This window comes from Chenopodium quinoa, unplaced genomic scaffold (genome assembly GCF_001683475.1).
Source record: "Chenopodium quinoa cultivar QQ74 unplaced genomic scaffold, ASM168347v1, whole genome shotgun sequence".
In the NCBI taxonomy this organism is placed as follows: Eukaryota; Viridiplantae; Streptophyta; class Magnoliopsida; order Caryophyllales; family Amaranthaceae; genus Chenopodium; species Chenopodium quinoa.
Genome location: NW_018742881.1, coordinates 1,374,943 through 1,401,603, shown reverse-complemented (window position 1 = coordinate 1,401,603; position 26,661 = coordinate 1,374,943). Strand labels below are relative to the sequence as shown.

At 39.1% G+C, this 26,661-nt stretch overlaps 3 protein-coding genes and 1 long non-coding RNA gene across 4 annotated transcripts; all 4 read right to left on the bottom strand.

Moving 5' to 3' along the window:
• Positions 1-92: 92 nt before the first annotated feature.
• On the bottom strand, positions 93-3,963 carry LOC110726648 (beta-amyrin synthase-like). The gene is made up of 4 exons (XM_021906118.1): positions 3,775-3,963; positions 1,856-1,933; positions 1,055-1,138; positions 93-654 (listed from the first exon to the last, which is right to left on the bottom strand). Exons 1-4 carry the CDS (start codon positions 3,961-3,963, stop codon positions 532-534), a joined length of 474 nt encoding a protein of 157 aa, XP_021761810.1. The 3' UTR covers positions 93-531.
• Positions 3,964-4,796: 833 nt separating this feature from the next.
• On the bottom strand, positions 4,797-5,823 carry LOC110726787. Its single transcript, XR_002512405.1, has 2 exons — positions 5,185-5,823; positions 4,797-5,073 (listed from the first exon to the last, which is right to left on the bottom strand). It is a non-coding gene; the product is annotated as an uncharacterized LOC110726787 (long non-coding RNA).
• A 12,388-nt stretch (positions 5,824-18,211) lies between these two features.
• Positions 18,212-18,814, bottom strand: LOC110726786 (beta-amyrin synthase-like). Its single transcript, XM_021906302.1, has 3 exons — positions 18,671-18,814; positions 18,459-18,572; positions 18,212-18,339 (listed from the first exon to the last, which is right to left on the bottom strand). Exons 1-3 carry the CDS (start codon positions 18,797-18,799, stop codon positions 18,214-18,216), a joined length of 369 nt encoding a protein of 122 aa, XP_021761994.1. The 5' UTR covers positions 18,800-18,814; the 3' UTR covers positions 18,212-18,213.
• A 163-nt stretch (positions 18,815-18,977) lies between these two features.
• On the bottom strand, positions 18,978-21,733 carry LOC110726785 (beta-Amyrin Synthase 2-like). The gene is made up of 4 exons (XM_021906301.1): positions 20,311-21,733; positions 20,034-20,231; positions 19,268-19,352; positions 18,978-19,135 (listed from the first exon to the last, which is right to left on the bottom strand). Exons 1-4 carry the CDS (start codon positions 20,464-20,466, stop codon positions 19,068-19,070), a joined length of 507 nt encoding a protein of 168 aa, XP_021761993.1. The 5' UTR covers positions 20,467-21,733; the 3' UTR covers positions 18,978-19,067.
• Positions 21,734-26,661: the final 4,928 nt, after the last annotated feature.

Here is a 26,661-nt window from a genome sequence, read left to right as displayed (position 1 = left end):
CTTGAACATTTGTTGACCCGACTTGAATTGACCCGGCCCAAACCCGCTCCGAATGACCCGTTTGTCAGGTCTAGGCTACAGGTTGGGTGGGGGAAATCGAGAGTGAGGCCGGGGAAATCAGGGGTGGGGGTTGGAGGTTGGGGTGTGGGGGTAGGATTGGTCGGCGAAGGAGAAGCCTGGACCGCCGCCAATAAGGTTGGGCTAGGCGCTGATGTGGAGGGGGGTAGGCTGGTGGGGGGGGGGGAGGTGGTTGAGGTTGGTGGAGAAAGGACGTGGGTTTTTTGTTTTTAATTATGTAGTTGACTGAGTGAATTAAGTAAGGGCATTTTATGAATTTCAGCTTTTAAAAAAATGTTTAACCATGATTAAGCATTTACTTGATTGTTTTATGAAGGTCACCATTGTATTATTATAGCTAATTAAAGTTTACCGAAGATAATAATAAATATTACAATGTACGACTGAGAAAATAAAAAAAGTACAGTGTTACCAAAGAGAATTTCCCAAAATTATTTAAACCTTTCTAGCTTGCTAGCAATTGATAGAAGGCAATAAAACGCAATTTCTGTATTCGGCAAGTGCCCACATTGGGTAAATACTCCTGTGCATTGGATAATGTAACATGCAATTCTTCATAAACGCCCCTGTAATTTCCTGTTATTTAAACATAAGATTAATAATACTATAAATTTATTTATTTATTTATTTTTTATATTTTTATACAATAAGGTTAAATGGGCCCCAATTGAAGCGTGCTACTACCACAATACATGCCTGGGGTAAGGAGAGGGGTTTGTTCCCGATAAGGCCAGACCTCGCACCCTAAGGATGAGATGAGGCGAGTAGGCGACCCTTTAATTTGGCCATTGCACTAGGAGGTCTTCCTCAAAAATAAATTAATTACAGTAACATACAAAGTATATTATTATACGGAGTATATTTGTTTCAATAATCACTTTGTATTGTATATTTGTATGTATGTAACTTGTAAGATATTTAATATTAGAGCGAAATTGAAACTAATGTTTTTTTAGTAGGAGATGAATTATGTTACCTGCTGAGGAAAATCCCCATTTTCAAGTTGTGAGTTGATCAAAAGCTTTGCTGCACAATGTAGAGGAGTTGGATCTCTTTCCGCCTGATGTTTGTTAGGAAATTGTATAAATTAATTTAACATGCTACTTCGTATTACCTAAACATCTTCAATGGGAAGTTAATGAATATGCAAATGGGAAATTAATAAACACAAACTTTTAAATAAAACGGATGTTCAGTAAATTACTGAACATCCGTTATAAAGTGACAATAAAATGTGCAAAAGTTACACTAAAACGCACAAAAGTTACCGTGACATATATAAGAGTTATTTATGCTTTATTGATAAATTTGACAAAAGTGACACTAAATTTGACAAAAGTGACACTAAATCTGACAAAAGTGTACCCGATGTACAGTAAATTACTGAAAACCGGGTGTATACAAAAGTTTTCCATTAATAAATATGCAAGTAGGAAATTAATAATATGCAAATGGTAAGTTAAACGTAGGCTTAAGGGGGTATATTCCTGTCTACATGATCCGGTGTATAAATGGTATAATAATAATAGCCATGTAAAAATATACTGTCTGCACCCTAAGTTTTTTCTTATACTGCACTATGTTTCAAATTTAGTGTTGCAATTAATCCAAAACGATTTAGTAGCATTTTACATGATGTGTCATTGATTTGCACATAATACTAATAGTAACACTTTAGCAAACATATGACAGTTTTTATTTTATTATTTTATTTTTTTAATGGAAACATGTAAGAGATCATTGTGTATCAAACAAAATACTACTCATACGATAATACTTGTCCAGTATGAAGTAGACCCAATAAAGCCCATCCGGTTTGAACCAAATTGGATTTTCTATTTATTGGCACAAATTCCTGTAATTTACCAAAATAAAATTGTAGTTAAAGACTAAATTAACAAACGAACGAAAAAAAAAAACTTTAAAAAAATAGAGGAAATATCAAACTTTGCCATCAAGCTAAGTATAGAGTATAGTCTACGTACTTATATATAACTCATAAAGGAGAATCACGGTTATCCTATTGGTTGGAGGACCTTCTTTCAGACTTTTACCCCTGTGAAAGGGGTTCGTTTTCTACCCCAAGGGGGATTCCTAATTTCCCCCTACTCATAAGGAAATTCTCCTTACCTTAAAAAACTACTTTAAAAGGAGGAGAATTCCTTGGGTATTATAACTCAAGTTCTAGACGATTCTAATAATGTCGTTGCCTCGTTGGTATTATCATAAATTCATGATACAAGATAGTATTATTTTAATACGTAGTACTAACATAGTCTTAAGTTGATACTTGATACCATGAAATATTTTGCGTTTATTGGCCTGACATCGATAAAGATATCAACAAGTTTAGTATGTAGAGCCACCGGTGATATAAAAATCCAATTCCAATTTAATGGTCCTAGCCAAGTAAGCCAACCTAATTAAGCAAGCTAAGGTAGAGAGACACCTTGTACTGTGACATTGTTGTACAATGCTAGCACATCAAACTTTATCTATCTTCCATTCTTCCCTGTGCTGTTTCGTCATTTCGTGTGAGACTTTGAAGTGCACACGTTGTTTTAAATAAATGAATTGTGACTTGTGAGGTGCAATAGCATAGTCCTTCCAATTAGTAATTAATAACATAATAAATGTGAGGTATGTGCAATAATGGAGTACAAAATAAATCCTAGATTGACTTTGAGCTTTAGCTAACAATGCGGCAATTAATTCTAGACTGTTGTCAAAAAAATAAATTAAAAAAAAATAATCTAGAGGTAGATACAAAATACTACAGTACAGAGTAGTACTTTATTTTAATAAAACCTTCGATGCAAGATTGATAGAGTATAAAACAAATTAGTAGGGCTCAACCATTAGTTTAAATTTTTGGACGAGCTGGTTCTCTAACATGGTATCGAAGCCAATGTGACATAAAGGTCACGGGTTCGAATCTCATCCAACCCTCTTTCAAAGTGTGGGCCTGTGTTGCATCCACATTTCAAGCCCAAATCATATTTCTGAGCCTCAACTGTCAGTTTAAGCTTGTGACAGATACTCACATTGAAGTAAGATGGTGAATGGTACTCTGTACTTCGTATATCATTAGATTAGTCATAATGTCTAGTTTCCTAATATAATTAGTACTCCAATAAATGTGCTGGTCAAACTGATGCAAATACAAAAAATAGTGGGAGTACACCCTTTCTCCGTCCTTTTAATTACTTGATCCATTTGGACTTTATTTTACACAATTTAATTAATATCTCTCCTTTGACCGTGTTTTATAAATTATATGTAAGAAAAAATATATTTGTATGAAATCTAGTTAGATCCGTCTTAATAAATACTATCATAATATATAACTTTTTTTAAAATATTTTATTTTATAAAGAATATAAAGTTATTAATGGTTAAAGCTCTACATTCACATGCATGATGAATTAGGTCAAGTGAAAAAAAAAAGTACTCACTTTTATTTTTTTAATTAATGCATCACTTGATTTTTCACACTTGTCGAGGCATAACTTAAACCACACATCAATATAATAAATTATTTAGTAGAAAAAATTATATTATATAAAAGTAGATATTGTAACAAATTCAACAATATTTTTTTTTGGTGAAGATTCATATATAAAGTCAAAGATAACATATGAATATTGAATAATGCAAAATATCAAATGATGTATTTAAGAAAAATGGAGAAAGTACCTTTTTGGGACATGAAACATAACTCTCACCCCAACCTCCATCCTCCTTTTGTGTTGTAAGCAAAAATTCAACACCCTTTCTAATAGCAGCACAATTATAGTACGTCTTTCCAGCAGCGGCTAGGCCTCCAAGAGCAAACCATGTTCCATATATGAAGCAAATCCCCCAATTTCCATACCTACAAAACATATTGTGACATTGATCATATATAGAGTACTTCGCATAACTATTATCTATAAGAAATTAAGAACGCATGCATGGCATACACAAACTATTAGGGATTTTTTTTCCTTAAATGACTATCATTATATTAATTTTTTATTAGCTAAGTTTGATACATGTTTAATGTCAAAATTATATCTAATTTTAAAATTTATTTATCAATTATGAAATAATTTATTAATATATATATATATATATATATATATCAATTATGAAATAATTTTTTAATTTTAAAATAATTTTTTTAATAAATTTTCAAAATTCACTTTTTATTATTGCTGAAATTAAATAATAATTCATTTATCAATAATTAAGATACAAAAAAATAAAAAATAAATTTTTAAAAATAAAAAAAAATTTATAATTAATTTTATCATACAAAATAAATAGTATAAAATTATTGTTGAAAATTTTATAGTAATCGTTTGAAATATAACTACCACAATGTTTTAATGATTATATAGCTTATAATTGATATATTTTTTTCCAATTAATTAATTATATTACTTTTTTTGAGGAAATATTACTTTATTAATGCGATTAAATAGTATTTTATTTTTATTTTTTTTATTTATCAAATTTTAATTTTCATTTATGCAATTTTTATTTTTTATTTTATAATTTCTCAAAAAATATTTATTTTATGGTCGATTAAAATTTTCAAAATTTATATTTACGTTGTAGATATTATAAAACTAATTGTGGCCATTTTATAACGTGAAAAAAAATGAATCGATCATATTATATATCATTAAAATAATATAGTACTGCTGCTAATAAAAGTTAATACAATGGTAGGGTTTTTTTTTTTTTTTTTTTTTTTTGAGGAGAATATAATTGTAGTTATTTTAAGAATGACTGTCATAAAATTTTAAACTTTGTAATACATACTCCATAAATGGTACTCGTACATAATTAGAAGTCATAACATACCATCCACCACTAGGATATTGGGTTCTCTCAATGTACTGGACCGCATTTACGATGAAATTGTCGATCTCTTTCTTCCTATGTCCTGGATATAACTGTTTGAACAAAACTAAAGCTTGAACTGCTGAAGCTGTACATTCTACATACCTATAATAAGAGTTTAATTTTGTTAGTTGTTTACCCTTTGCAAAAAATATTTGTATTAAATAATAACACAGAAATTGGAGTAAAATGTATATTACGAGTAATAACACTCACTCATACTCAATGACAACGTCTTCAAAAAATTCGGTTGGGTTAAGAACCTAGAGATTGTACAGATAAATTTATACCAATAAGTTCATTTATAATGATAGAAAAATAATTTAACAATGTAAATACTCAATAAACTCACCTCCAACCATTTTTGAGCTCCTGCTGGTTCCCAAACGGCTAGCCCACCATTTTTACTCTAAAAATAAATAATTGATAATATATTATAATATGAGACTTAAGAGCCAGCATGGCAAGAAAATTACGGGTTCAAATCTTATCCATTATCCCTTGCCTTTAATTTATGTTTAAATTTCCTTAAAGAGGTAGTTTTTGTTGATTAAAATTTTTCTTAAATGAGGAAATGAATTGTATTTCTAATGCTCAGAATTGGAGGGAAACGCGAGAAAATGGAGACAAAGACAAAAGAGGGGGGGGGGGGGGCAACTGGGCAAAGTCACGTTAAAGTGTTTTTTTTGGTGTTTCACCCGATTCACTTTTTAGGCTAATTCGGATACGGGGATCAATTTTAGGTGGTTAGATTCGAGTCTCCTCCCAATTGTTAAAGTCACACGTTAATGTGATGGTCAATGCTCAATGGCTTAATAAAGCCAACTGTTGGAATTTGGTCAAATAACTCTTTTTATCGATATATAATAATTAAAGACCTTTTTTGTCACTTATATAAATATGCTCGGTGATTATCTACTACGTATAAACATAGTTGGAGTAACAATAGCAACTGTTTTGGGTGAAAACAATGGGACCTTGTCGAAGGTCCGATGAAGTGGAGAAGACTGGATTCGGTCCAAGTAATGTTGGGCCGAAGGTTTCCTGCACAGTAAACACACGTAAACTAGCCTCGGGGGTGTTGCCGAGGAAGGCCCCTCCGATGCTAAAGTCAGTACAGTGTGTAGAAAGAGAACACTATGCAAGAGAATTAATTGCTTGAGGCTTTGTTGAATTGAATGTACAAATGTAATATTGATGGCTTTTATACCTTTGCATATATGGAGAAGATGGGCCTTAGCCCAATTGACTTGCCTTGAGGACTGATCTTTGACTTTAGCACGTTTAGAGAGTTGAACCTTGACCTTGGGCTTTTAATTGGATCATTTAATGACTAGGCCCAATTGAACTAAATTGGACCCAAACAACTTGCCCCCCAGACCCGATTTGGAAGGATGACGGGTCGGGTTTGATTTAATTAGAAAAGGAGGGAGGTGAATGATTTAATTAATCCAAAAAATTTGAATTTAAACCGTAATTAATGAGATAACAACAGTTAAGGCGAATAATTGTGGAAGTTGGACGAATAATGGGCGGTTTAATCGCAGGGTCGTGTGTTTAACGGTTACTTAGTGGGGTATTTAAGAGAAATTGAAACGCGGACTCCCCGTATTCCCATTTCTGGAGATATAGTTAGAGGCGCGTCATCTCTCCTCACTTATTCACCAACACAAACCCAGAATTCTCGAGAGAACCCAAGAACCCGCATCAAAACTTCGCAAATTCCCCGAGCATTAAGCTTAGAAACTGAGACTCGTCACTACCAATTCGTAAATCGACAACTTTCGCTTCAGATTAAGGTAAATTCCTTTGATTTTAGTTTATTTTTCTTCGAATTTGAACTCCTTCCCCTTTTTTCGACTTTTTTCTTCGAAATTTATCAATGGCGAGAGGAGTTAGAGGTAGAGCCCGTGCTCCAAGAAGAGCAAGGCCAATTCCCGATCCCAGGAACAGGATTGGGACCTGGAATGGACAAAGAGCAGAGTCTGACCCTGCTGAAGGGATTAGGGCGACTCCCATTTCTTCGGCTCCTCCTCACAGAACGGAGGGGCCGAGCGCTTCTGAGCGGGACGATGAAGTTCCCGCTGTCCTTTGGGATATCCTTCCCTGGTTTTCGGAGTGGGAGGATGCCGAAGTAGCTTCGGCCATGATAAAGAACAGCCCCTACTCATGGTGGGTGGAGAATGCCGAACAGTATCGGTTTGCCGAACAAATTGAGTTGCATTACGGCATCCTTGAAGCTGATGGGTATTGGTGCCGAATGCCCGTGGCATCCGATAGAATCCATCGTCCACCCCCGGGGTATGTGGGGGTGTACACAAGACAACTTCAGTATGGGCTGAGGTTCCCTTTGGACGTATTCGTCCGAGACTTGCTGATCCATTACAATATTTCCGTATGTCAGCTAACTCCCAATAGCATCCGAAGGGTGATGACATACTTATGGGTCTGCAAGTTCTTCGAGTATGTGCCGAACCTGCACTGCTTCAAAAAGCTCCATCGGCTAGTGCCAAATATTCAAAGTAGGCACGGAAGTCATGGTTCTGGGTGGTACCGGATTGAGTCTCGGCCCCAGTACCTAACCATGTGGTCGAACGACTCTTCAGACAAGGACTGGAGAGGTCAATGGATTTGGGTTAGGGCACCCACGGACCCGGGCCACCCTTGCGTCTTCAGCGCTCCCAGGTATCTTGCTGAGCTTGATCCCGACATGGGAAGTTTAGGTCCCCCCGAAGATAACGGCCCAGATCCGAACCTTAATCAACAGAACATCTTCGGCAAGCTGCCGAACCGGGGGGGGGGGGCAGCGGCCGAATGCAGCATATCCCGGAGACTTGGCTCCCCGATATGCATTATGTTTTCCAAGAGAACATGCTAGCAGCTGTCGGCCTCAGCCGAAAGTTTAAGGATGGTAAGCTTCTTCGGCTGGGGCCGAGGCCTTTTAATTATCTCTTTTCCTCTTTCACTTCGCTCTTTTATGCTGTGCCAACCTAACTGAACTGACCTTTTCCCTCTTCTTTTTCAGAGCGGGACGAGACCAACGTCGGCATTAACTACGCTCGTCTTGGCGTCAACCGAGAACGAGTTGTAACTGATCGGGCCCCCTCTATCACTGAACCGAAGCATAGGGAAGTTCATCTAGACTCTTCCCATTTTCAAATTGAGGCTGTTGCTCTGTATCAGAGGCAGAAGCCTTGGTGGAAGAAGAGAGATCCCTGGTTTCAGCTGCTAGACGAAGAAGCTGAAGCTGCCCATACGGCCGAAGAGGTTGCACGGGTTATCGAAGCTTGTGAAGGAGGAGAAGGGTCCTCCAGGGCTGCTGAAGAAGAAGCTGCAGCTAGGGCAGCTGAAGAAGACGAGGCTTTGCTGAAGACCTCGGTGAGCCTTTAGACTTAGTTTTGTCTGTTTCTGTTTTTTTTTTTTTTTTTTTGTACTCACATTCTTCCTCCCCCCTGTCTTTTACAGTCTGAAGAGAGTAATAGACATAGAGAAGGGAAAGCCCTTGTTCGTCCCGAAGACCAGATACAAGAAGAGTCTTCAGACTCAGACATGGACGAGCAGCCGCTTCAGAAAAGGCGCCGAAGAATGGCCATCATCGGCCCGCATGACTTTCAGCGGAGGCCGATGACCATCGGCGTCGAAATAAGGGAACCCGAGGAAGGCAATGGATCGCCGAGGGTTCCCCGGCCACCACCTCAATCACCTCCAAAGACCCCTCCGCCACCTCCCGAGATGGAGGTGGATCAGAAAACTCCCGAACCTAAGGGAGGGGTCCAAGAGGAAGTTCAAGAGAGTGCTGCTGAGCACAGGAATGAGGATGCCGTGATGCCCAGTGTTGAGGGTTTCACGGCAGACATTGCAAGAGAGGTTGAGGCCTTCGTCCTCACACCTGAAGAAGAAGAAGTCATAATAATTGACTCTTCTGAGAAGAAGGGGGATGCCGAGCCATCCAAGATAAAAGAAGCTCCATCGTCATCCTTCCGTTCCTTTCAGACGCTGCAGTCTGGAGAAATGGGTTTCTCGGCCCCTCGAATTCCAATCCCAGATCACATCTGGGACCTCATATGGGGTCAGAACCGAGAAGGTGCTGCAGCCTACTTCGGCGATTTTGCTGGGATGTCCGAAATAGATAGGGCAAGAATCTGGTCGCTGAAGGCCACTGCTGGGATGGGCGAATCCAGCAGATCAGTTCCAGACCCAGCCAGGTCTAACCAACTGCTGATGATGCAGGTGATTCTCCTTGCCTTTATCTCTTTTTCAATTCAGCTCTTCAATTCAGTTTCAATTATTATTATTGTTTATTTTATGTTGACTTGTGCTCCTGTTTCAGTTCGTGCACAATCAGACTCTCACTGTAGAGCTGATAGATAACCTACAAGATAGGGTGGACGCTGCCGAGCACGACAAAAAGGTAGCTGAGGAGGAGTTAAAGCTTGCTAAGCTGAAGCAAGCAGCAGCTGAAGAGAAGCAGCAGAAGGGTGAAGAATATGAAAAAAGAGCTGCTGAAGCCCTTAAGACCTTCTGCGACGCTATGGAGAAGGAAGTTTTTCCCCCACTGATGGAAGGGGAAAAATTCCTCCAAGAGCACATGGGAGTGGACATCTCCAAATTCAAGGCTACCATTGAGAGCCGAATCCAGGAAGGAGCTGCTGCACAAGCTGAAGTGCAGCAAAAGCTGGAAGCTCTTGAAGCCAGTAGAATGGCTGCTGAAGAGATGCTCCAAGCCCGGAATGTCCAACTCTGAGAGGCTGCTGCTGCTGCTGAAGCTTAGAGAGCTAAGCTCCAAGAAACTGAGGATCAGCTGATGGCCAAAAAGGAAGAAGTGGCTCAGGCTCAGATAGAGGCTTCCCAAGTTCAGCAGGAGCTGAATGAGCTAAAAGGTTCCTCCTCCAAGCTCGCCGATGAGCTTAAGAAATCCAAGGAAGACTTGGAGGAGATAAAGAAGAAGTTGGCTGATGCTGAGGCTCTACTCAAAGTCCGTGTCTATACCCAAGAAGAGTATGAAATGGGTTTCAGAAACGGGTTCAGAGTGTGCCGAAGAGTCTGCCTACATGCTGAGCCGAAGTTGGACTGGTCCAAATGTGCTGAATGGGTCCAGGATCCCGAAGACCCTCATATGAAATATGCAACTCCAATCGAAGCTGAAATCCTTAAGGCTGAGGAAGCCGAAGAAGAAGCTGAGAGAATGGAGTTGGAGGCTGAACAGAGGGAAAGGGAGGCTCGGCAGAGTGCAAAGCCTGCTTCTTCTGCTGCTGGGGTTGAGACCACCATGGGGCCCAACAATGCTGATCAGTCTGATCCTCGGGCTGAAGCATAGGAACTCGGGCAGTCGTCTTCAGAATCTTGCGGTTCGTCATGTGCTCAACTTTAGACTTGCCGCTTTCTGAATTTTTGCCTTGTTTGTTTTTTGCTTCAACTTGCCTTGTCGTACAAACAGTTTATTTTTTGCTTCTGTACGTATTTCGGCAGCTGTTATTTTCCGCTTGTGGGCGGCTGCCGATATAGTTTTTTAACTTATTTGAACTTGTAGCTCAATTTCTGAGCATGAATTATTAATTTGACGTCCCTTTCTTCAACTGCTTTGTCTTTGAATGCTTTACTGTTTCTTTAATTCTGCTGAACATAAACTTGCACTGATAGTGCCTCTTGTCCCCCCAGAAATTGAAGTATGACTTCAGCTGAATAAACAATTTCTTTATTTCTTAAAAATGGGTATCCGAAACACAGGGCCAACTGAAGGAAATGCTTCGGATAATGGCTTTCTGGGATACAAGGCTTAGTAAAGGCAATATCCCAGACTTGTCCATGGAGTCATGCCTTTGGAGAACAAATCTTACTGAAGCTTGACTTCAGCTGAAAGACCAGAGTTCTTTAAAAAGACGAGTTTGTCATCAATCTGAAACCCAGTTACCCGAAGGCGAAGGTTTCAGACGAGGCTGAATAAACAATTTCCAACAGTTGCTGTTATCCTTGATTTTCTGTCTATCATTGAAAAATGGATATCCGAAACACAGGGCCAACTGAAGGCAATGTTTCGGATAATGGCTTTCTGGGATACAAAGCTCAGTTAAGGCAATATCCCAGAATTGTCCATGGACTCATGTCTTTGGAGAACAAGTCTTACTAAAGTTTGACTTCAGCTGAAAGACCAGTGTTCTTTAAAAAGACGAGTTTTGTCAGCAATCTGAAACCCAGTTACCCGAAGGCGAAGGTTTCAGACGAGGCTGAATAAAAAACCCTTAAAGAGTAGATAGAACCAAGAAAACTTTGAAAGGATAAAAAGTTGCAAATATTTATATAAATGGCGGCTCCAAGGCCTTTCATTAGTTCAAAATGTACTTACAAAGATTGTTCTGCCCCGAAGGGTTTACACATGATATTTTTTCAGTACATCAGCGTTCCAGTGATTTTTCAACTCAGTTCCATCCAACTGCCAAAGTCGGTATGTCCCTGGCTGAAGCTCATCACAGATTTCATAAGGCCCTTCCCATGCAGCTGAGAGTTTCCCATGGATTCGGCCTTTCTGAACTGCAGCAGCATTCCGAAGGACAAGGTCTCCAATTTTAAGAGGCCTTGCATGGACCCTTCGGTTGTAAAATTTGCTGATTCTCTGCTTATAAGCAGCCATTCTGTCTCGGGCCGAGTCTCTTACTTCGTCGAGGAAATCGAGAGATTCCTTCATTAGTCGCTCATTCTCAGCCGAGAAGTGGTGCACTCGTAGGCTCTCAGAGCCAATTTCCACTGGAAGAACGGCTTCGGCACCATACACTAGTTCAAAAGGTGAATAGCCCGTTGCCTCTTTTTCAGTTGTTCGAAGGGACCAAAGGGTTCCAGGGAGCTCCTCCAGCCACTTGGACTTTTGATCTTCCACCCTCTTTTTGAGGGCATTTAGGATCTGTTTATTTTCAGCTTCGGCTTGTCCGTTACTTTGCGGGTGGCATACCGCTGAATATGCCAGTTTGATGCCGAACTGATCTGTATACCGCTTCAGTGGTAAGTTATCAAATTGCCTCCCATGATCGAAGACAAATACTCTCGGGATGCCGAAACGAGTGATGATATTCTGCCAGATAAATTTTCTGACAGTTTGCTCTGTAATGTTCGAGGTTGCTTCGGCCTCGATCCACTTACTGAAGTAGTCAACACCGACTATCAGCCATTTTTTTTGGTACACAGCCTTTGGAAATGGTCCCAGTATATCCAGTCCCCATTGGGCAAACGGGAGTGGATTAAGGATCGGCTGAAGATCCCTTGCTGGCTGGTGGATAACTGGAGCGTATTTTTGACATTTTTCGCATATCCGGACCAGCTCCTTAGCATCTGCGATCATGGTGTGCCAGTAATATCCAGCCCTCAATGCCTTGTGGGCTAAGGTCCTTCCCTCGATGTGGTTCCCACAGATTCCGAGGTGAATCTCCCGTAGGATATAATCTGCATCTGTTGGTCCCACGCATTTCAGCAATGGGGCTGAGAAGGACTTTTTCAGAAGCTCCCCCCTGAAGACAATGAACCTTGAGCTGGTTCTCTTCATCTTGGAGGCCAAAGCTCTATCTTCGGGAGTCTCTCCCCGAAGTTTGAAAGCTAGGATGGGGTCCATCCAACTAGGCTCTGGGTCAGCGCATCACACTTCAGGTGCTTCGTCGACACTTCTTTCTCGACGCACTTCCACATATACAGATCTGTTCAGCTCAGTAAGAGTTGAACTGGCAAGTTTGGAGAGTACATCAGCTTGAGTATTCTGACCCCTTGGGATCAGCTGAACCTCAAAAGTTTTCAGCTTTGCAATGACTGATTTGATCTTGGCAAGATAAGCTATCATGGAGGGCTCTTTGGCCTCATAGCTGCCGCTGATCTGATATGCAACTAGCTGAGAGTCTGTTTTCAGGAAGACATGATCGGCTTCCAGGGAGATGCACAATTCTAGGCCAGCGATTGCTGCCTCATATTCGGCTTTGTTGTTCGAGGCCTTAAAAGAAAATTTTAGTGCATACTCGAAGGATTTGCCTTCGGGAGAAGTTATCACTACTCCTGCCCCCGAACCATTTTCGGTGGAAGATCCATCCGTAAACACGGTCCAGACTTTCTTTTCATTGTCTAGCGCTTCTTGGTATGAGCATTCGGCCAAGAAATCCGCTAGAGCTTGAGCCTTAATGGCAGCCCTCGGACGGTAGCTGATGCTGAATTCGGTGAGCTCAAAAGCCCACTTGGCTAGCCTACCAGATTTTTCAACTTTGCCGAGAACTTTTTCCAACGGTTGATCAGTTAAGACCACTATCTGATGACAATCAAAATAGGGCCTCAGCTTCCGAGCAGCTACTACTACCGCAAAAGCGACTTTCTCGAGTAGAGGGTAGCGAGTCTCCGCATCCGTCAGTGTATGACTGACAAAATAGATCGGTTGCTGACTTTTGCTTTCTTCCTTCAGCAGTACTGCACTGATGGTGGCTGGGCTAACGGCCACATACAGGTACAAAGTTTCTCCTTCTGCTGGGCTAGCCAGCGTTGGGAGTTGAGCCAGATGCTCCCGAAGCTGTTTAAAGGCTTCTTTTTGCTCTTTCTCCCAAACGAGCTCTTTTGTTTTCGGGAGTTTCAGGGCTTTGAAGAAAGGTAACCCCTTATCCGAAGCTCTGGAAATGAACCTCGAGAGGGCTGCCATTCTTCCGGTGAGCCGCTGAACATCCCGCTTTGTTTTCGGCTCAGGAAGGTCGAGCGCTGCTTTGACTTTGGAGGGATTGGCATCAATCCCCCTCTTGCTGACTATGAACCCAAGGAATTTCCCTGACTTCACGCCGAAGACACACTTCTTCGGATTCAGCTTCATTTGATGCTTTCTTAAGGTGGCGAAAGTTTCAGCCAGGTCTTTAACATGGTCCTTAGATTTTTTGCTTTTGATGATCGAATCGTCGACGTAGACTTCCATGTTTCGGCCCTTTTGATCGGCGAAAACTTGATCCACCAGCCTTTGATAGGTTGCCCCCACATTTTTCAATCCGAAGGGCATCATTTTGTAATTGTACACCCCAGCGTTCGTGACGAATGCCGTCTTTGCTCGATCGTCGGGGTGCATGAAGATCTGATGATACCTCAAGAATGCGTCCATGAAACTAAGCAAGGCATGGCCACTCGTCGAATCGACTAGCTGATCGATCCTTGGCAAGGGATAGAAATCCTTTGGACAAGCCTTATTTAGGTCCGTGAAGTCAACGCACATCCTCCAGGTACCATTGGCCTTCTGAACCATCACCACATTTGCCAGCCATTCTGGATATTGGCAAGGTTCGATGAATCCTGCCTCCAGCAATTTTTTGACCTCGGCTGCGATGTCTCGGTTCTTATTGGCGGAGTAATTCCGCTTCTTTTGCTTAACTGGTCGACACGTTGGGTCAACATTAAGCTTATGGGAGATGAGGTCTGAACTTATCCCGGGCATATCAGCTGCCGAGAAAGCAAACACATCTCTGTTGTCCCGAAGGAGCTGAATAAGTTCACAACGGGTGTTCAGATCAAGGTCCATCCCAATTGTTACACATTTCTCAACGTCTCCTTCGGTCAACTCAACTGTTTCAGTCTGTTGGTCCATGTCCATTGCTGATGGACTGGACTCTTCATAATCTGGCCTGCTGCCAATGTCAGCAGGTGTCCCAGTCTTTTTGTTCTTTGGCTGGCTCTCTGAGTCTTTTGGTTCAGTTGAAGAGCTAGCCTTTTCCCTTACGGGCCCTTTTTCTCTGGGTACAGATCCTTGGGCCGAAGCATTTAGGCCTTTCGGCTTTTTTGTGCTTGGCTCTCTTTCTTTTTCTTTCTCCTCCTCATCCTTGTCGTCATCTGGGCGACTACTGGATGGCTTGAGGTAGGTGCACCTTTGGGCGTCCTTTTGGTTGCCCTGTATCCTTTCGGGGAAGCCAGCGTCTGAGACGTAAATCATCAGCTGATGATAAGTTGAGACGACCCCTTGGATCTCATGAATTATGGGTCTCCCCAAAATCACGTTGTACACTGAAGGAGCGTCAATGACCAAAAATTCAATCATGACATTCCTGACTGCTTCATCGCAGCCGATGGTGACAGGAAGTGTCACCTTCCCATCTGGATAAGTTGAAGCCCCGTTGAACCCGGATACCGGGTAGGGTACCGGCGTAAGGTGCTTGGGCTTCAGCTTGATTTGATCGTAGGCCTTTCGGAACAGAATGTTTGCTCCGCTGCCACCGTCAACAAGGACCTTACTGACGTCGTGGTTGGCCACCGTGGCGATGATCACCAACGGATCCTCGTGAGGGAACGTTACCCCCCGACAGTCGGCGACTGTGAACGTCATGTTCGGCACCGGCGACTGGGGTGGCTGAATGTCAGCGTTGTTCACCTGGTGGGTCAGAGCCCTAAGGTGTCGCTTGTGTTCCCTCCGAGAGCATGTTCCTCCCGACATAACATTGATCGGAGAGAATTTTCCCTCTGGCTTTTTACTGTTCTTCCGGGGGAAGTCGAGGTCTTGCCGAGAGTCCTTTGCTGACTTCTCGGACTCCTTTTTCTCGCGGTGATCCGCGATGTATTTTTTCAAGTATCCCTTCCGGACCATGTCCTCTATCTGGTCCTTCAGTTGGATACACTCCTCAGTGTTATGTCCCGGAGATTCGTGGAACTCGCACCACTGATTTTTATTTTTTCGCTGATACCACTCTGGGAGTGGTCTCGGCTTTCGGTAACTCTGCTCTTCCTTCGTCACGCTGTAAATTTTGGCGCGTGGAAGAGGGAGCGGAGTGTAGGACTCGTATCTGCCTGTGTATGAGGCATATTTTTCCTTCGTTGGGTCGCTGGCCGAAGATTGCTCCGAGGCCTTTGCCTTTCCCTTTGCCCTATGGCCTTGGCCTTCAGACAAGGGTGTTTGTTTTTGCTTCCCTCCCTCAGATTGAGGTTAGGTTTTTGTTTTGTTCCATTCTTCGGCTCGGATGAACTTATCCGAGGCATTCAGAGCTTCCTCCAAGGTCTGCGGGGTATACATGACCATGAAGTCTAGGAACTTCCCGGGCTGAAGGCCATTCTGCATTGCAAAAACGGCTAGCCCCTGGTCCAGCTGAGAGACGCTGGATGACTCGTTGCTGAAACGGGTCAGATAGTCTCGGAGGCTTTCGGTCTCCCCCTGTTGCAGACCCATGAGTTCTGCAGTAGTCTTCTCTTGGCGGTTTGCCGTGGAAAACTTGCTCCTAAATTTGGAGGACAGATCATCCCACCCTGTTATGGAGCCTTGCTTTACTCCCTTGGAGATCCACGCTTGCCCGACCCCCTTGAGAGTGGTTGGGAAATATTTGCACCAAGTCGCTTCGGATCTGGGGCAAAGATGCATATGAGTCTCATACGAGGCAACGTGGTCCTTCGGATCTGAAGTCCCATCATATGTGATGTGCGACGGTATTTTAACCGTGGGCACGTGCTCTTCCAGTATCCATTGCTCGAATGGCGAACTGGCGGGTAGCATAACGGTCTTGCCCTTGTTCCTGGCTGAAGGGACCGCGCTCCGCCCTCTTAGAGAGGTAGGAGTGGTTTTCGTCCCTGGCTGGGAAGTCTGGGCCTCGGCCGCAGGGAACGAGAGGCGACTATGCACGCTCGGTTCCTTGCCGCCGAGTCGGTCGAGGACGCTTCGGCGAACAGTCTTAGGTTGTTCTCGGTGAGTAGATTCGGCCGAGAAGCTGAGCTGCTGCTCTTATGCGTTTCCTGTCGGGAGGTTGAGGATCCTTTGAAGAATTGAGGGTTCTTTTTCCTCTCTTTTTCAGTTTTCCAGGTATCCTCTTCCCACTCTTCCAGTTCCTGGAAGGAAGGAAGCTTCCCACCATCATGGTCTAGCTTCCTCCGCTGATGTCGGGTATGCGGAGGAGTTCAATCACGAGGTGGCGGCATATTTTGTGCCCTCGTTGCCTCCATGAGCACTGCCAGCGCTCTTGCAACCTCCTCCGTGCTGGGCCCCGTCAAAGGGGTCCTCGGCTGAGTATGGGAATGAGAGCGCACAGTCGATGGTTGGCTTTGGGGCACTGAATGTGTCCTATGATCGGACTGACCCCTGCTAGACCGAGAGTGACTCGGCCTATGATGAGTGTTATGAATTACGGGAGAAAGGGAATCCTCCTTGTATGATCCTCCTCCCGAGCTGGCACCCTTGGGAGAGTTCCGGCCCGGTGAGGGTGATGGTGTAGTGGTTTTAGGCTTTTCGCCTGCTCCTTGACGGAGGCTTTTGCTCTTGCGGTTCTTAGCCATTGCTACTAAGATAATTGCAAGATGATCTTGGTTAGAAATTTGGCTTAAAGATTTTTGAAAGCCCTCCCCACAGACGGCGCCAAATTGTTTCGGGTGAAAACAATGGGACCTTGTCGAAGGTCCGATGAAGTGGAGAAGACTGGATTCGGTCCAAGTAATGTTGGGCCGAAGGTTTCCTGCACAGTAAACACACGTAAACTAGCCTCGGGGGGTGTTGCCGAGGAAGGCCCCTCCGATGCTAAAGTCAGTACAGTGTGTAGAAAGAGAACACTATGCAAGAGAATTAATTGCTTGAGGCTTTGTTGAATTGAATGTACAAATGTAATATTGATGGCTTTTATACCTTTGCATATATGGAGAAGATGGGCCTTAGCCCAATTGACTTGCCTTGAGGACTGATCTTTGACTTTAGCACGGTTAGAGAGTTGAACCTTGACCTTGGGCTTTTAATTGGATCATTTAATGACTAGGCCCAATTGAACTAAATTGGACCCAAACAGCAACGAATTCCTACCTGTAGAGAAAGCAAGATATTGACAGAATCATAAAGTCGCTCAGGGTCCATCTTTTCTCCAACAATTTCCGGGGGCATTGTTGATAACATTAGACAGCACTATATAAAAATACAAGAGAAATAATCCAAGTTAATTGCAATTTTAATTTTATTATGTTTTTCTTTTACAAAAGATAAATCTTGTTTAAGGGTCTTACCTTGAGTCCTTCAGCGGTACAATCAAAGACTTGCCAACCGTGATCTTGATCGGAAAAAGTCCATGATCCTTTCGAGATATGGCGGTGCATTGATTTGAAGTTGCCGGATGGATTGTCCTTAACCTATTTTATACAAACATGTTGCATTATTATATAGTATCATATTTTATTTTATGCATACTCTTATAATCTTATGATCCATTTATAATTATTTAAAAACGCGACATTAGTCACCAAGGTATAAATTTAATCACCATATACACATGAAAATTTCACTTAGATAAGAAAAAGGTTTTACTTGTGACTCTTTATGAAGAAGTGGCCTTTCTTAAGAGCAGGTCCAATTTCGTCGAGGCTAAGATTAGAAGCTAGCAATGCTTGGACGGAAAACCCACAATCCCATTCTTGACTTCCAAAACTCTGCATTTTTTTAACATATAATTTTAAAAAATATTGTATGTATTCAAATTAAAAAAAAAAAAAAAAAAAAAAAAAAAAAAAAAAAAAAAAAAAAAAACTCTTTGAATAATTTAACTTACCTGCATTTTTAATCCATCTTCAGCAATCCAAATGTAATCTTGGACTCTAGCAAGATGTTTCTTGTAATGATCTCCTTTAGGATCTTCAACCCAACAAGCTAACATACATAAAACCTCAAAATTCAAAGCAAATTAGTCAATGTTTTACATTTTTAAGTACTAATTAGTGTAATCCCATGCTACTTGTACATTGTATGCTTATTGATCGATACCTTCTCAACACATCCAATGGTAATGTAACGACTGTTCTCATCTTCGTAATGTATGTGCTCCATTGTAACATCTAATGCTTTCTTTCGAATCAACTTGTTGAAAGGCCACCGAGTAAGGACAGGCTCCATAAAGATGTACAAAGCGTCCCACATTAAATCTTGTATAAATGGATGAGGATAATAAAGATCCGCCTGTTGTTTTCAGGATAGTTTGATTATTGTAAGTTGTAAAATCTAATAATGTTATCTATGTGTATAAAAAAAGTTATAAAGGTTGAGTTATATGATGATAGATCTTACAGGTGCACACAAATGGCGCATTTTCTTCCAACTTATTTGGTCGAAGGGTTGTTGTAGAGTTCTTCTCTAAGTTGTTTAATGAGAGGTGTGATTGGACCTATGAATCTCTTCCCATACAAGTATGACATTGGCATATAAACCATTCGACAGTAGCACAACATTTTGCTGCATGTATCACATCAAGTTGCAATACCAAAATATTTAAGAATTTAGTCCAAATTTATCATCATCACTAGCATAAAACATGACTTGTTACATGATATATATCAAGCTATTATGGGTACTATATATATATACCTGGATATACAGGGAGAAAAGACGGGAGGATCCAAAATTCAGGCGGCATTGGGTTACTTCCAGACCAATCAAACAGACCTAGTATCTAAAATGGTATGTAGAAACATGTATGTTGCATTAACATTCGTTAATCGATAGCCAATTGACCAAATTGGTAAAAAAAAAAAAAAAAAAAAATTGCTTCGGCGATAAATTGGTAAAAAAAAATAAAAAATAAAACAAAAAACCTCAAGTGACAATTTGGTAAAAAAAAAATAAAAAAATCTCAAGCAACAATCAAATTTTCTAACAAACTACTTGCAATTGGTATCGTTTTAGTGTTATTTTATTAAAAAAAAAAAATTCCACCTAAATTTACAACCCTTTATAAGGAAATAAAATTTTGAAAAAAAAAAACAGGTTTAAATACTGATCTTCACTTAATTTTCCTACCCATTATTAACCATTTTTTTTTTTAAAAAAAGGAGGTTAGAAGTAAAATTATGTAATTCAAAATTTAGCAAAATAAAAAGAATTCACATAATAATTTAAATTTTTAAAAACACTAAACAATTTTATTAGGATTTTTGAAGAGTTTGCCGAAAAAAAGAGATTTTTTGGTCTAAATGTTTTTTTTTTACCAAATTGTTGTATAATGTTAGAAAAAAAATTACCAAATTGTTGTCGGGGTTATTTTTTTTTTTTTTTACCAAATTAGTCAATTGGCCGTTAATTTGGTCAATTTGATCATGTTTTGACTTATGCATAATTGTGTTATATGACTTACACATAGCCAAGTTTTTCCCCAAGAAGGGATTTGAGTAACGCTGCCATGGTCAAGGATCCATTTTCGAGCCCTAGGACAAGCGTTGTTGTCGCCTTCATCAGATCCGATTCCAAGCATTCGCAAACAAATGTAGTTGAGTGCAGTACAAAACATGGTACTGTGTCCTTCAATGTGCAACCCCCAACCTCCATCTTCATTCTATTGTAATAAATGGTATGATCAGTCCTTTTTTTTAATACTACGTAAATTAAATTTATTTCCATGTTCAAACCAACACCTGATGATAATAGATGTTACGAAGAATTTCTCTACGATGCTGTGGCCCAAAAACAGAATTTAGAACCCCTGTAATGTATAAGCAGAAAACCTGCATGACATTACATGTACATATAAATGTTATTACATTATAACGAACTCTTGAAAACTTTGTCATAAAATGATGCAATTACATAATAAATGAGAAATATATTGTCAAGGGACTAACCAAAGGAGGGAGGAAAAATTGAGGGCCAGCAATTTCAGCAGGCCAATGGCCATGTTCAGACTGCAGGGCTGTAAATAAATTCACTGCTCTTTTTAAAGTTGTCGTCGCGGTTTCGTATGTGATCTCCTCCCCTTCTTCCACCTTCACTTGAGGTATTGTTTGCTTGAAGTTTTTCTCTCTTAGGAACTATGGTTCAATGATTAATTGCATGATTAGTGGTTTTTTGAGTTGAGAGGTGAGAGGTTTGATGTTTTAAAAAATAGTAGATGATAAAATTCAAAATAAAAAAATAAATAATAAAAAAAAAATATAGGTGGTAATTGTCAAAATTTCCTAATAATATCTTATGAACATATTTCCGACTTCAAATATACCAAGCGACGACAATAATAAACGACGAGTACCACATCTTCTCTTGTTATATGTTAAAGAGTAGCGGAGCCACATTGTCCTAAATGGGGTCCTTTAAATCTGCTAAATAGAAAATTTCAAGTGTAAAATTTTGAAATTTGTCATATTTTCTATCATCTGTCAAAAAAAACAAAAAAAAGTCATATTTCTATCAAAATTTGATCTTTTAATCTAAATAAATTTAAACAAATGTATTTTGACCCCACTTGATTATATTTCTAGATTTGCCACTTATGTTACATTTGCATAAGCTATACTCCGTAATATTTTTCAATTTCAAACTAGAATTTCATACATTTTCTAATAATATGATCATTGTAATAACATGAGTTAATCACATTACAATTAAGCTCACTAGTTAAAGAAGGGTATGTTTGCACGCCATAAGAAAAATAAAAATAAAAACCTGGAGACGCCATAAGAGATCTCCACAAGGCTTGACTTTAAAGCGATTGTTGTAAAAGTTACGTCGTGCTTCCTCCACCTCCTCCCTCTCCTCAGGGGTTAAGGCTCATTTGCACCTTCTCCTACCTTTAATCTCCACATCTTATGATCCTTGACTTGTGTTTGCAAAAAATTTCTTGAGTAAAGTCTAGTGCAAAGTGCAAAAACCTAACACCTTTTGTAACCTATATTCCAACTTTGGAACTATGGATTGGATAAGAGATATAACTGCATAACTAATACTTTCGTACTATAAACTACTTGGTATAATATGGAGTACTAGATTTGATATATATGATTTTTTTTTTTTTTTAAATCACTAAAACACTTTATAACCTATTAAATATATACTGCAACTAACATACATAAAAGCCGTACAATTAGTTCGGCCACAAGTGACATTGTGACAACAACTAACATCCGGAAACATTATGACTATCGTATTATTTTAATGAGAAACAATATGATCTACTCATTTTTTTCACATTATAAAAAAGTCATAGTTAGTCTCCTAATATCTACAATGCAAATATAATTTTTGAAAAATTTAATCCAACATATAACAATGATTTTTTAAGAAACTATAAAATAATAATAAAAGGGTTTTTCTACCTAGTGCCTTTGTGTAAGTGACTTTTCCAAGTTATGCCTGCTGTTTTTTCATATTACACATTTGTCAATTACAATTTTTTCTTTAGGAAAATTTGCAAATTGCAGCCATTTAAAGTTTGTATATTGTAAATTGCAGCCATTTAAAATTATTTTTGCAAATTGCAGCTCAAAAGTTCTTATAAATTGTAAATTTCAGCCCAATTCAACTTTTTCATCGGTTTACATGTTGAAAAATCTTCGTTTAAGGTTTTAAGGGCCATTTTAATTTAGCCCTTAGGGATCCAAATTGAGCTCGCAATTAGCAAAAAAAAAAAATAACTTAAGTGTCTCATTGTTACAGTTTTCCACAAATCGATGTATTTTTATTACGCAAAACGAGGCACTTATGTTATTTTTTTGCTAATTTCGAGCTCAATTTGGACCCTTTAAAGCTAAAATGTCCCCTAAAATCTTAACCGAAGATTTTTCGACATGTAAATCGATGTAAAAGTTGAATTGGACTACAATTTACAATTATACGAGATTTTGGGCTGCAATTTGCAAAAAAAAAAAATTAAATGGCTGCAATTTGCAAAATACGAACATTAAATGGCTGCAATTTGCAAATTTTCCTTTTAATTAATCCAACGTTAAGTAGTTTTGTAATTAGTTTTTCTCGTTTTGTATGCCGAAATAAAGTTCTTTCAAGGTTTTAAGGGTCTGTAGTTTAGTTTATAAGAGTCAAAACTAATTGAGCTTTGAATTGCAACAAAAAAGAAAAGCCCAATTTACACACTCTAAATTAAATACTCCTATTTATTACCTATGAACTAGCTCTTAAAAATTTCTCTTTCCTTAAAGAACCTTTAGGATCCCCCAATTATTCATGCTCTTATTTTATTATACTACCTCCGTTAATAGTTATCTGCAACTTTGGGGTATTATTTGTGAGAGATAAAATATTCCAAAGTTACAGATAACTATTAACGGAGGTAGTATTAAATATGAAAAGCTTTTCTTGAGCCAGGTAAATTCAAACCTGAATAAATATTGCGGACTGCTCAATTCAATTGATGGAACAAGGCTTTATTTTGACGTTAGTAGCTGAAACAAACAAATCTTTCATGGACCCATAAAACCATGTGAGCAAACTGACTTTCATAAAGGCCCTGTTTGGGAGAAAGCTGAAGCTGATTGAGTTAGCTGATTTTGACTAGCTAATTTTATTAACTGATTTAACTAACTTATTGTATTAACTGATTATATAAAAGTGTTTGGTAAATAGCTGATAGCTTAAAAGTGATTGAGTATGTGAAATGACCAATAAGCTAATTGTGGGGTAGGTAGTTTAGATAGGATTTTAAATTAAATGAGGTTATAAGTGTCATTTCATTATAATTAATGAATAAGCTAATTGAAAAAGCTCTTAAAATGAGCTTTTTCAAAAAGAGCTTATTTAAGCTTACTACCAAACACTTGTATTAGCTTGTTTGACTAGTCAATCAGCTAAAGTTAGTCAAATAAGCTAAAATAACCCCAATAAGCTTACTACCAAACAGGGCCAAAGATTTTTCATTTAAAATTTTTGCTCAATTATGTTTATTAAATGGGTGAAACTGGATGAAAGCTTGTTGTGAGATTCAATTTTTTTGTTTGGGTTGAATTTTAATTTGGACATGTTTGTTGATGAAAGCTTTAATAAGTTATGAGCAAAAACAAGAGTATAAAAAAAAATGCTATACATAGCCCTTAGGGCTACATATAAGCATTAAATTTACGCTTGAAAATCGTAAAAAGTTTAGAAATCATCAAAATATAAACACTAATTACACTAATTTACACTTGTTTTTGTCATGAATTCCTAATTTTACACAATTTCCAATAGTGTATTTAATGCTTATATAACCCTTAGTGCTACATATAACATTACCCTAAAAAAATGGTTGTAAAAATGAATTAATTTTATTTTCGAAAATAAATGCATCATGATCTTTCATTCTTGGTAACTTTTTACCATCACCTTATAGGGCTTACACTCTTGACTCTTCTCATATTCCGCCACTCAAAATACTTCTCATTCCTCGTTCTTGTTAAGATGTGCATAGAAAGAGTAACTTTATCTTAAGACAAGATGCAAAAAACTAAAGCAATCAATGACAAACATATACGGAGTATACATATAAGGAACATTTGCAATATTTGATAATAAGCAATAGATCGAAGGAACAAGAACAATGATGAACTATGGTTGATAAGCTTAATGATGACCAAGGAACAAATGGAGGTAACTATGTATGCTAACTTCATGAGATAAGTATCCTATACATACATAAGTACATGTCAAGAGAGTGAGGGATAGCTCTATTGGTTAGATCTTCTCTCCCGATTCTAAGAGATCCTCAAATCAATTCTTACACCTGTCCTTGTGGCTTTTTAAACACTGAAAAAAAAAATTATAATATTTGTAATAAGGCAAAAGCTAATGAGCGCCCCCGGGGCGTTAGATAAGAGAATTAAAGTGCAAATATTAGAGTAAAATTAACATTAATTACACCGAACGACGCGTGATTTTGTCATGAATTCCTAACTTAATACTATTTCAACCAATATAATTTATCCTTATCTAACGCCCCGGGGCACTCGTTAGCAAGATCGTTTTTTTTTATTATTTATTATTATGGAAAATGCTAACGAAGGATAAGCTAGTTAAAAGTATAAAAAATTAAGGGTTTTTCTAAGCTATGCCCCCCAAGTTCTTCGGTTTCTAAGCCGTACCCATGCATTTTCAAAGTTATAAATTGTGCCCTCCACCTCACGATATTTTATCAACATTACCCTTTGACAGCCATATCCGTTAACGAAAGTTAAGTTATTTTATCAATAATGGTGTCGTGGCGTTATTAATTTGGCACGTGTACCATTCTAATTGGTTTACACTTTAAAAAAAATTAAAAGTCAGAAAATAAAATAATAAAAGAAGAATTTGTTAACGTCAAAGGTTATTGTTAATAAAAATTAGTGAGGTTGAGGGCACAGTTTAGACGTTTATTAAGGCATGGGCACAGCTTAGAAACTGAATAAGTTTGGGGGCATAACTTAGAAAAACCCAAAAATTAAATTAAAATCAATATTAATTACACCGATTGACGCGTGATTGTTCGTTAGCAAAACCCTATTATTATTACTATTATTTTTTTAATCGATTATAAGAAGAAAAAAAAAAGCCTAATAAATATCATATTAAATAAGATAAGGTAGGTTTGCACTCTATATTAGTAAAAGAGAATCCAACACTCCCGTAATGATCGTTAGCATTTTCCTTAGTAAAAGAGGATCCAACACCCCTGTAACGGTCGTTATCATTATATTACATGTCCAAAAAAATAATGTAGACCCAATACAGGCTTGTCATAGGTAGTTGGTCCGATCCATTACCGGCCGGAAAAGGGAATGACACATAGCCTCGGCTGTAATGGAGTAATGGGGCCTCAAAATAAGAGAAAAGAAAAATATTGGAAAATAAAAAATAAAATAAATAAAATAACTTTAATGCTTAGAACTGTAGGTTTTATTTTATTATTATTATTTTTAAATCTTTTGAAAGATTACTCAGCTCAGTACGTTAACACATACCTAAGAGTATAATATCGGAGGTTGCTAAATATCAAAACACAAGGCTTGAATCCTCATTGATGTTCACCCAAGAATATATAATACAAGCTAACCCTATGAACATGGGATTAGGAAACTACCAAAAAGATAAATATCAAAAGATATCTTAGCACAAATATGCTAAGTAAATATATCCTTATATTCCCTAAAATATATCTTCAATACCCCCCCTCAAATTGGAGCATGTGGATCAAACGTGCCCAACTTGGAAAGGAGATAATCAAACTGCGACTTCCCAAGAGCTTTGGTGAAAATGTCCGCTAATTGAGTAGTTGTTGGAACATAAGATGGAGAAATCAAACCATCTATAATAGCATCATGAACAAAATGACAGTCGATCTCAATGTGCTTCGTGCGCTCATGAAAAACTGGGTTTTTAGCAATATGTAGAGCCGACTGACTATCACAAAATAATGGAATCGCCTTAGGGTGATTCACCCCTAGACTCAATAATAGGGCCTTCAACCACTTTAACTCGCAAGTAGCATAATACATTGACTTGTACTCGGCCTCAGATGAGGATGTAGCAACTGTAGCTTGCTTCTTTGTCTTCCAAGAAATAGGATAACGACCCAAAAATACGAGCCACCCTGTCAATGACCTCCGAGTAATTGGACATGCGGCCCAATCAGAATCACACCAACCCTGCAGAGTCAGTTCACCGTGGGCACTCAACAAAATTCCCTGACCCGGGGTACCCTTCAAATATCGAACGACTCGCAAAGCCACCTCCTAATGCTCATCACTACGGGGTTGTTGCATAAACTGTGAGAGGATGTGCACAGAATAGGCAAGATCTGGTCGAGTGACCGAAAGATAAATTAATCGTCCTACAAGACGACGATAGAACTCGGGATCAGCCATCACTTCGCCCGTTGCAAGACCGAGCTTGTGATTTTTCTCCATAGGAAACCCACACGGCTTAGCCCCCAACAATCCAGCCTCAGAAATAATATCCAAGGTGTAATTCCTTTGGCACAAAAATAAACCAGAAGGACTACGAGCTACCTCGATGCCTAAAATATA

Excerpts from the sequence above, each read along its gene's own strand:
- LOC110726786 (XM_021906302.1), bottom strand. The coding sequence starts at position 18,799 with ATGGAGCCTGTCCTTACTCGGTGGCCTTTCAACAAGTTGATTCGAAAG. Across the intron at positions 18,573-18,670 it reads CCATTGGATGTGTTGAGAAG|GTTTTATGTATGTTAGCTTG; the intron begins GTATCGATCAAT and ends TTGAATTTTGAG. Across the intron at positions 18,340-18,458 it reads AAGATGGATTAAAAATGCAG|AGTTTTGGAAGTCAAGAATG; the intron begins GTAAGTTAAATT and ends AAAAAAATGCAG.
- LOC110726785 (XM_021906301.1), bottom strand. The coding sequence starts at position 20,466 with ATGACAAAGTTTTCAAGAGTTCGTTATAATGTAATAACATTTATATGT. Across the intron at positions 20,232-20,310 it reads GTAACATCTATTATCATCAG|AATGAAGATGGAGGTTGGGG; the intron begins GTGTTGGTTTGA and ends TTATTACAATAG. Across the intron at positions 19,353-20,033 it reads GGGGAAAAACTTGGCTATGT|ATACTAGGTCTGTTTGATTG; the intron begins GTAAGTCATATA and ends ATACCATTTTAG.
- LOC110726648 (XM_021906118.1), bottom strand. The coding sequence starts at position 3,963 with ATGTTTTGTAGGTATGGAAATTGGGGGATTTGCTTCATATATGGAACA. Across the intron at positions 1,139-1,855 it reads GTCTACTTCATACTGGACAA|GCGGAAAGAGATCCAACTCC; the intron begins GTATTATCGTAT and ends AACAAACATCAG. Across the intron at positions 655-1,054 it reads ATGGGGATTTTCCTCAGCAG|GAAATTACAGGGGCGTTTAT; the intron begins GTAACATAATTC and ends TTTAAATAACAG.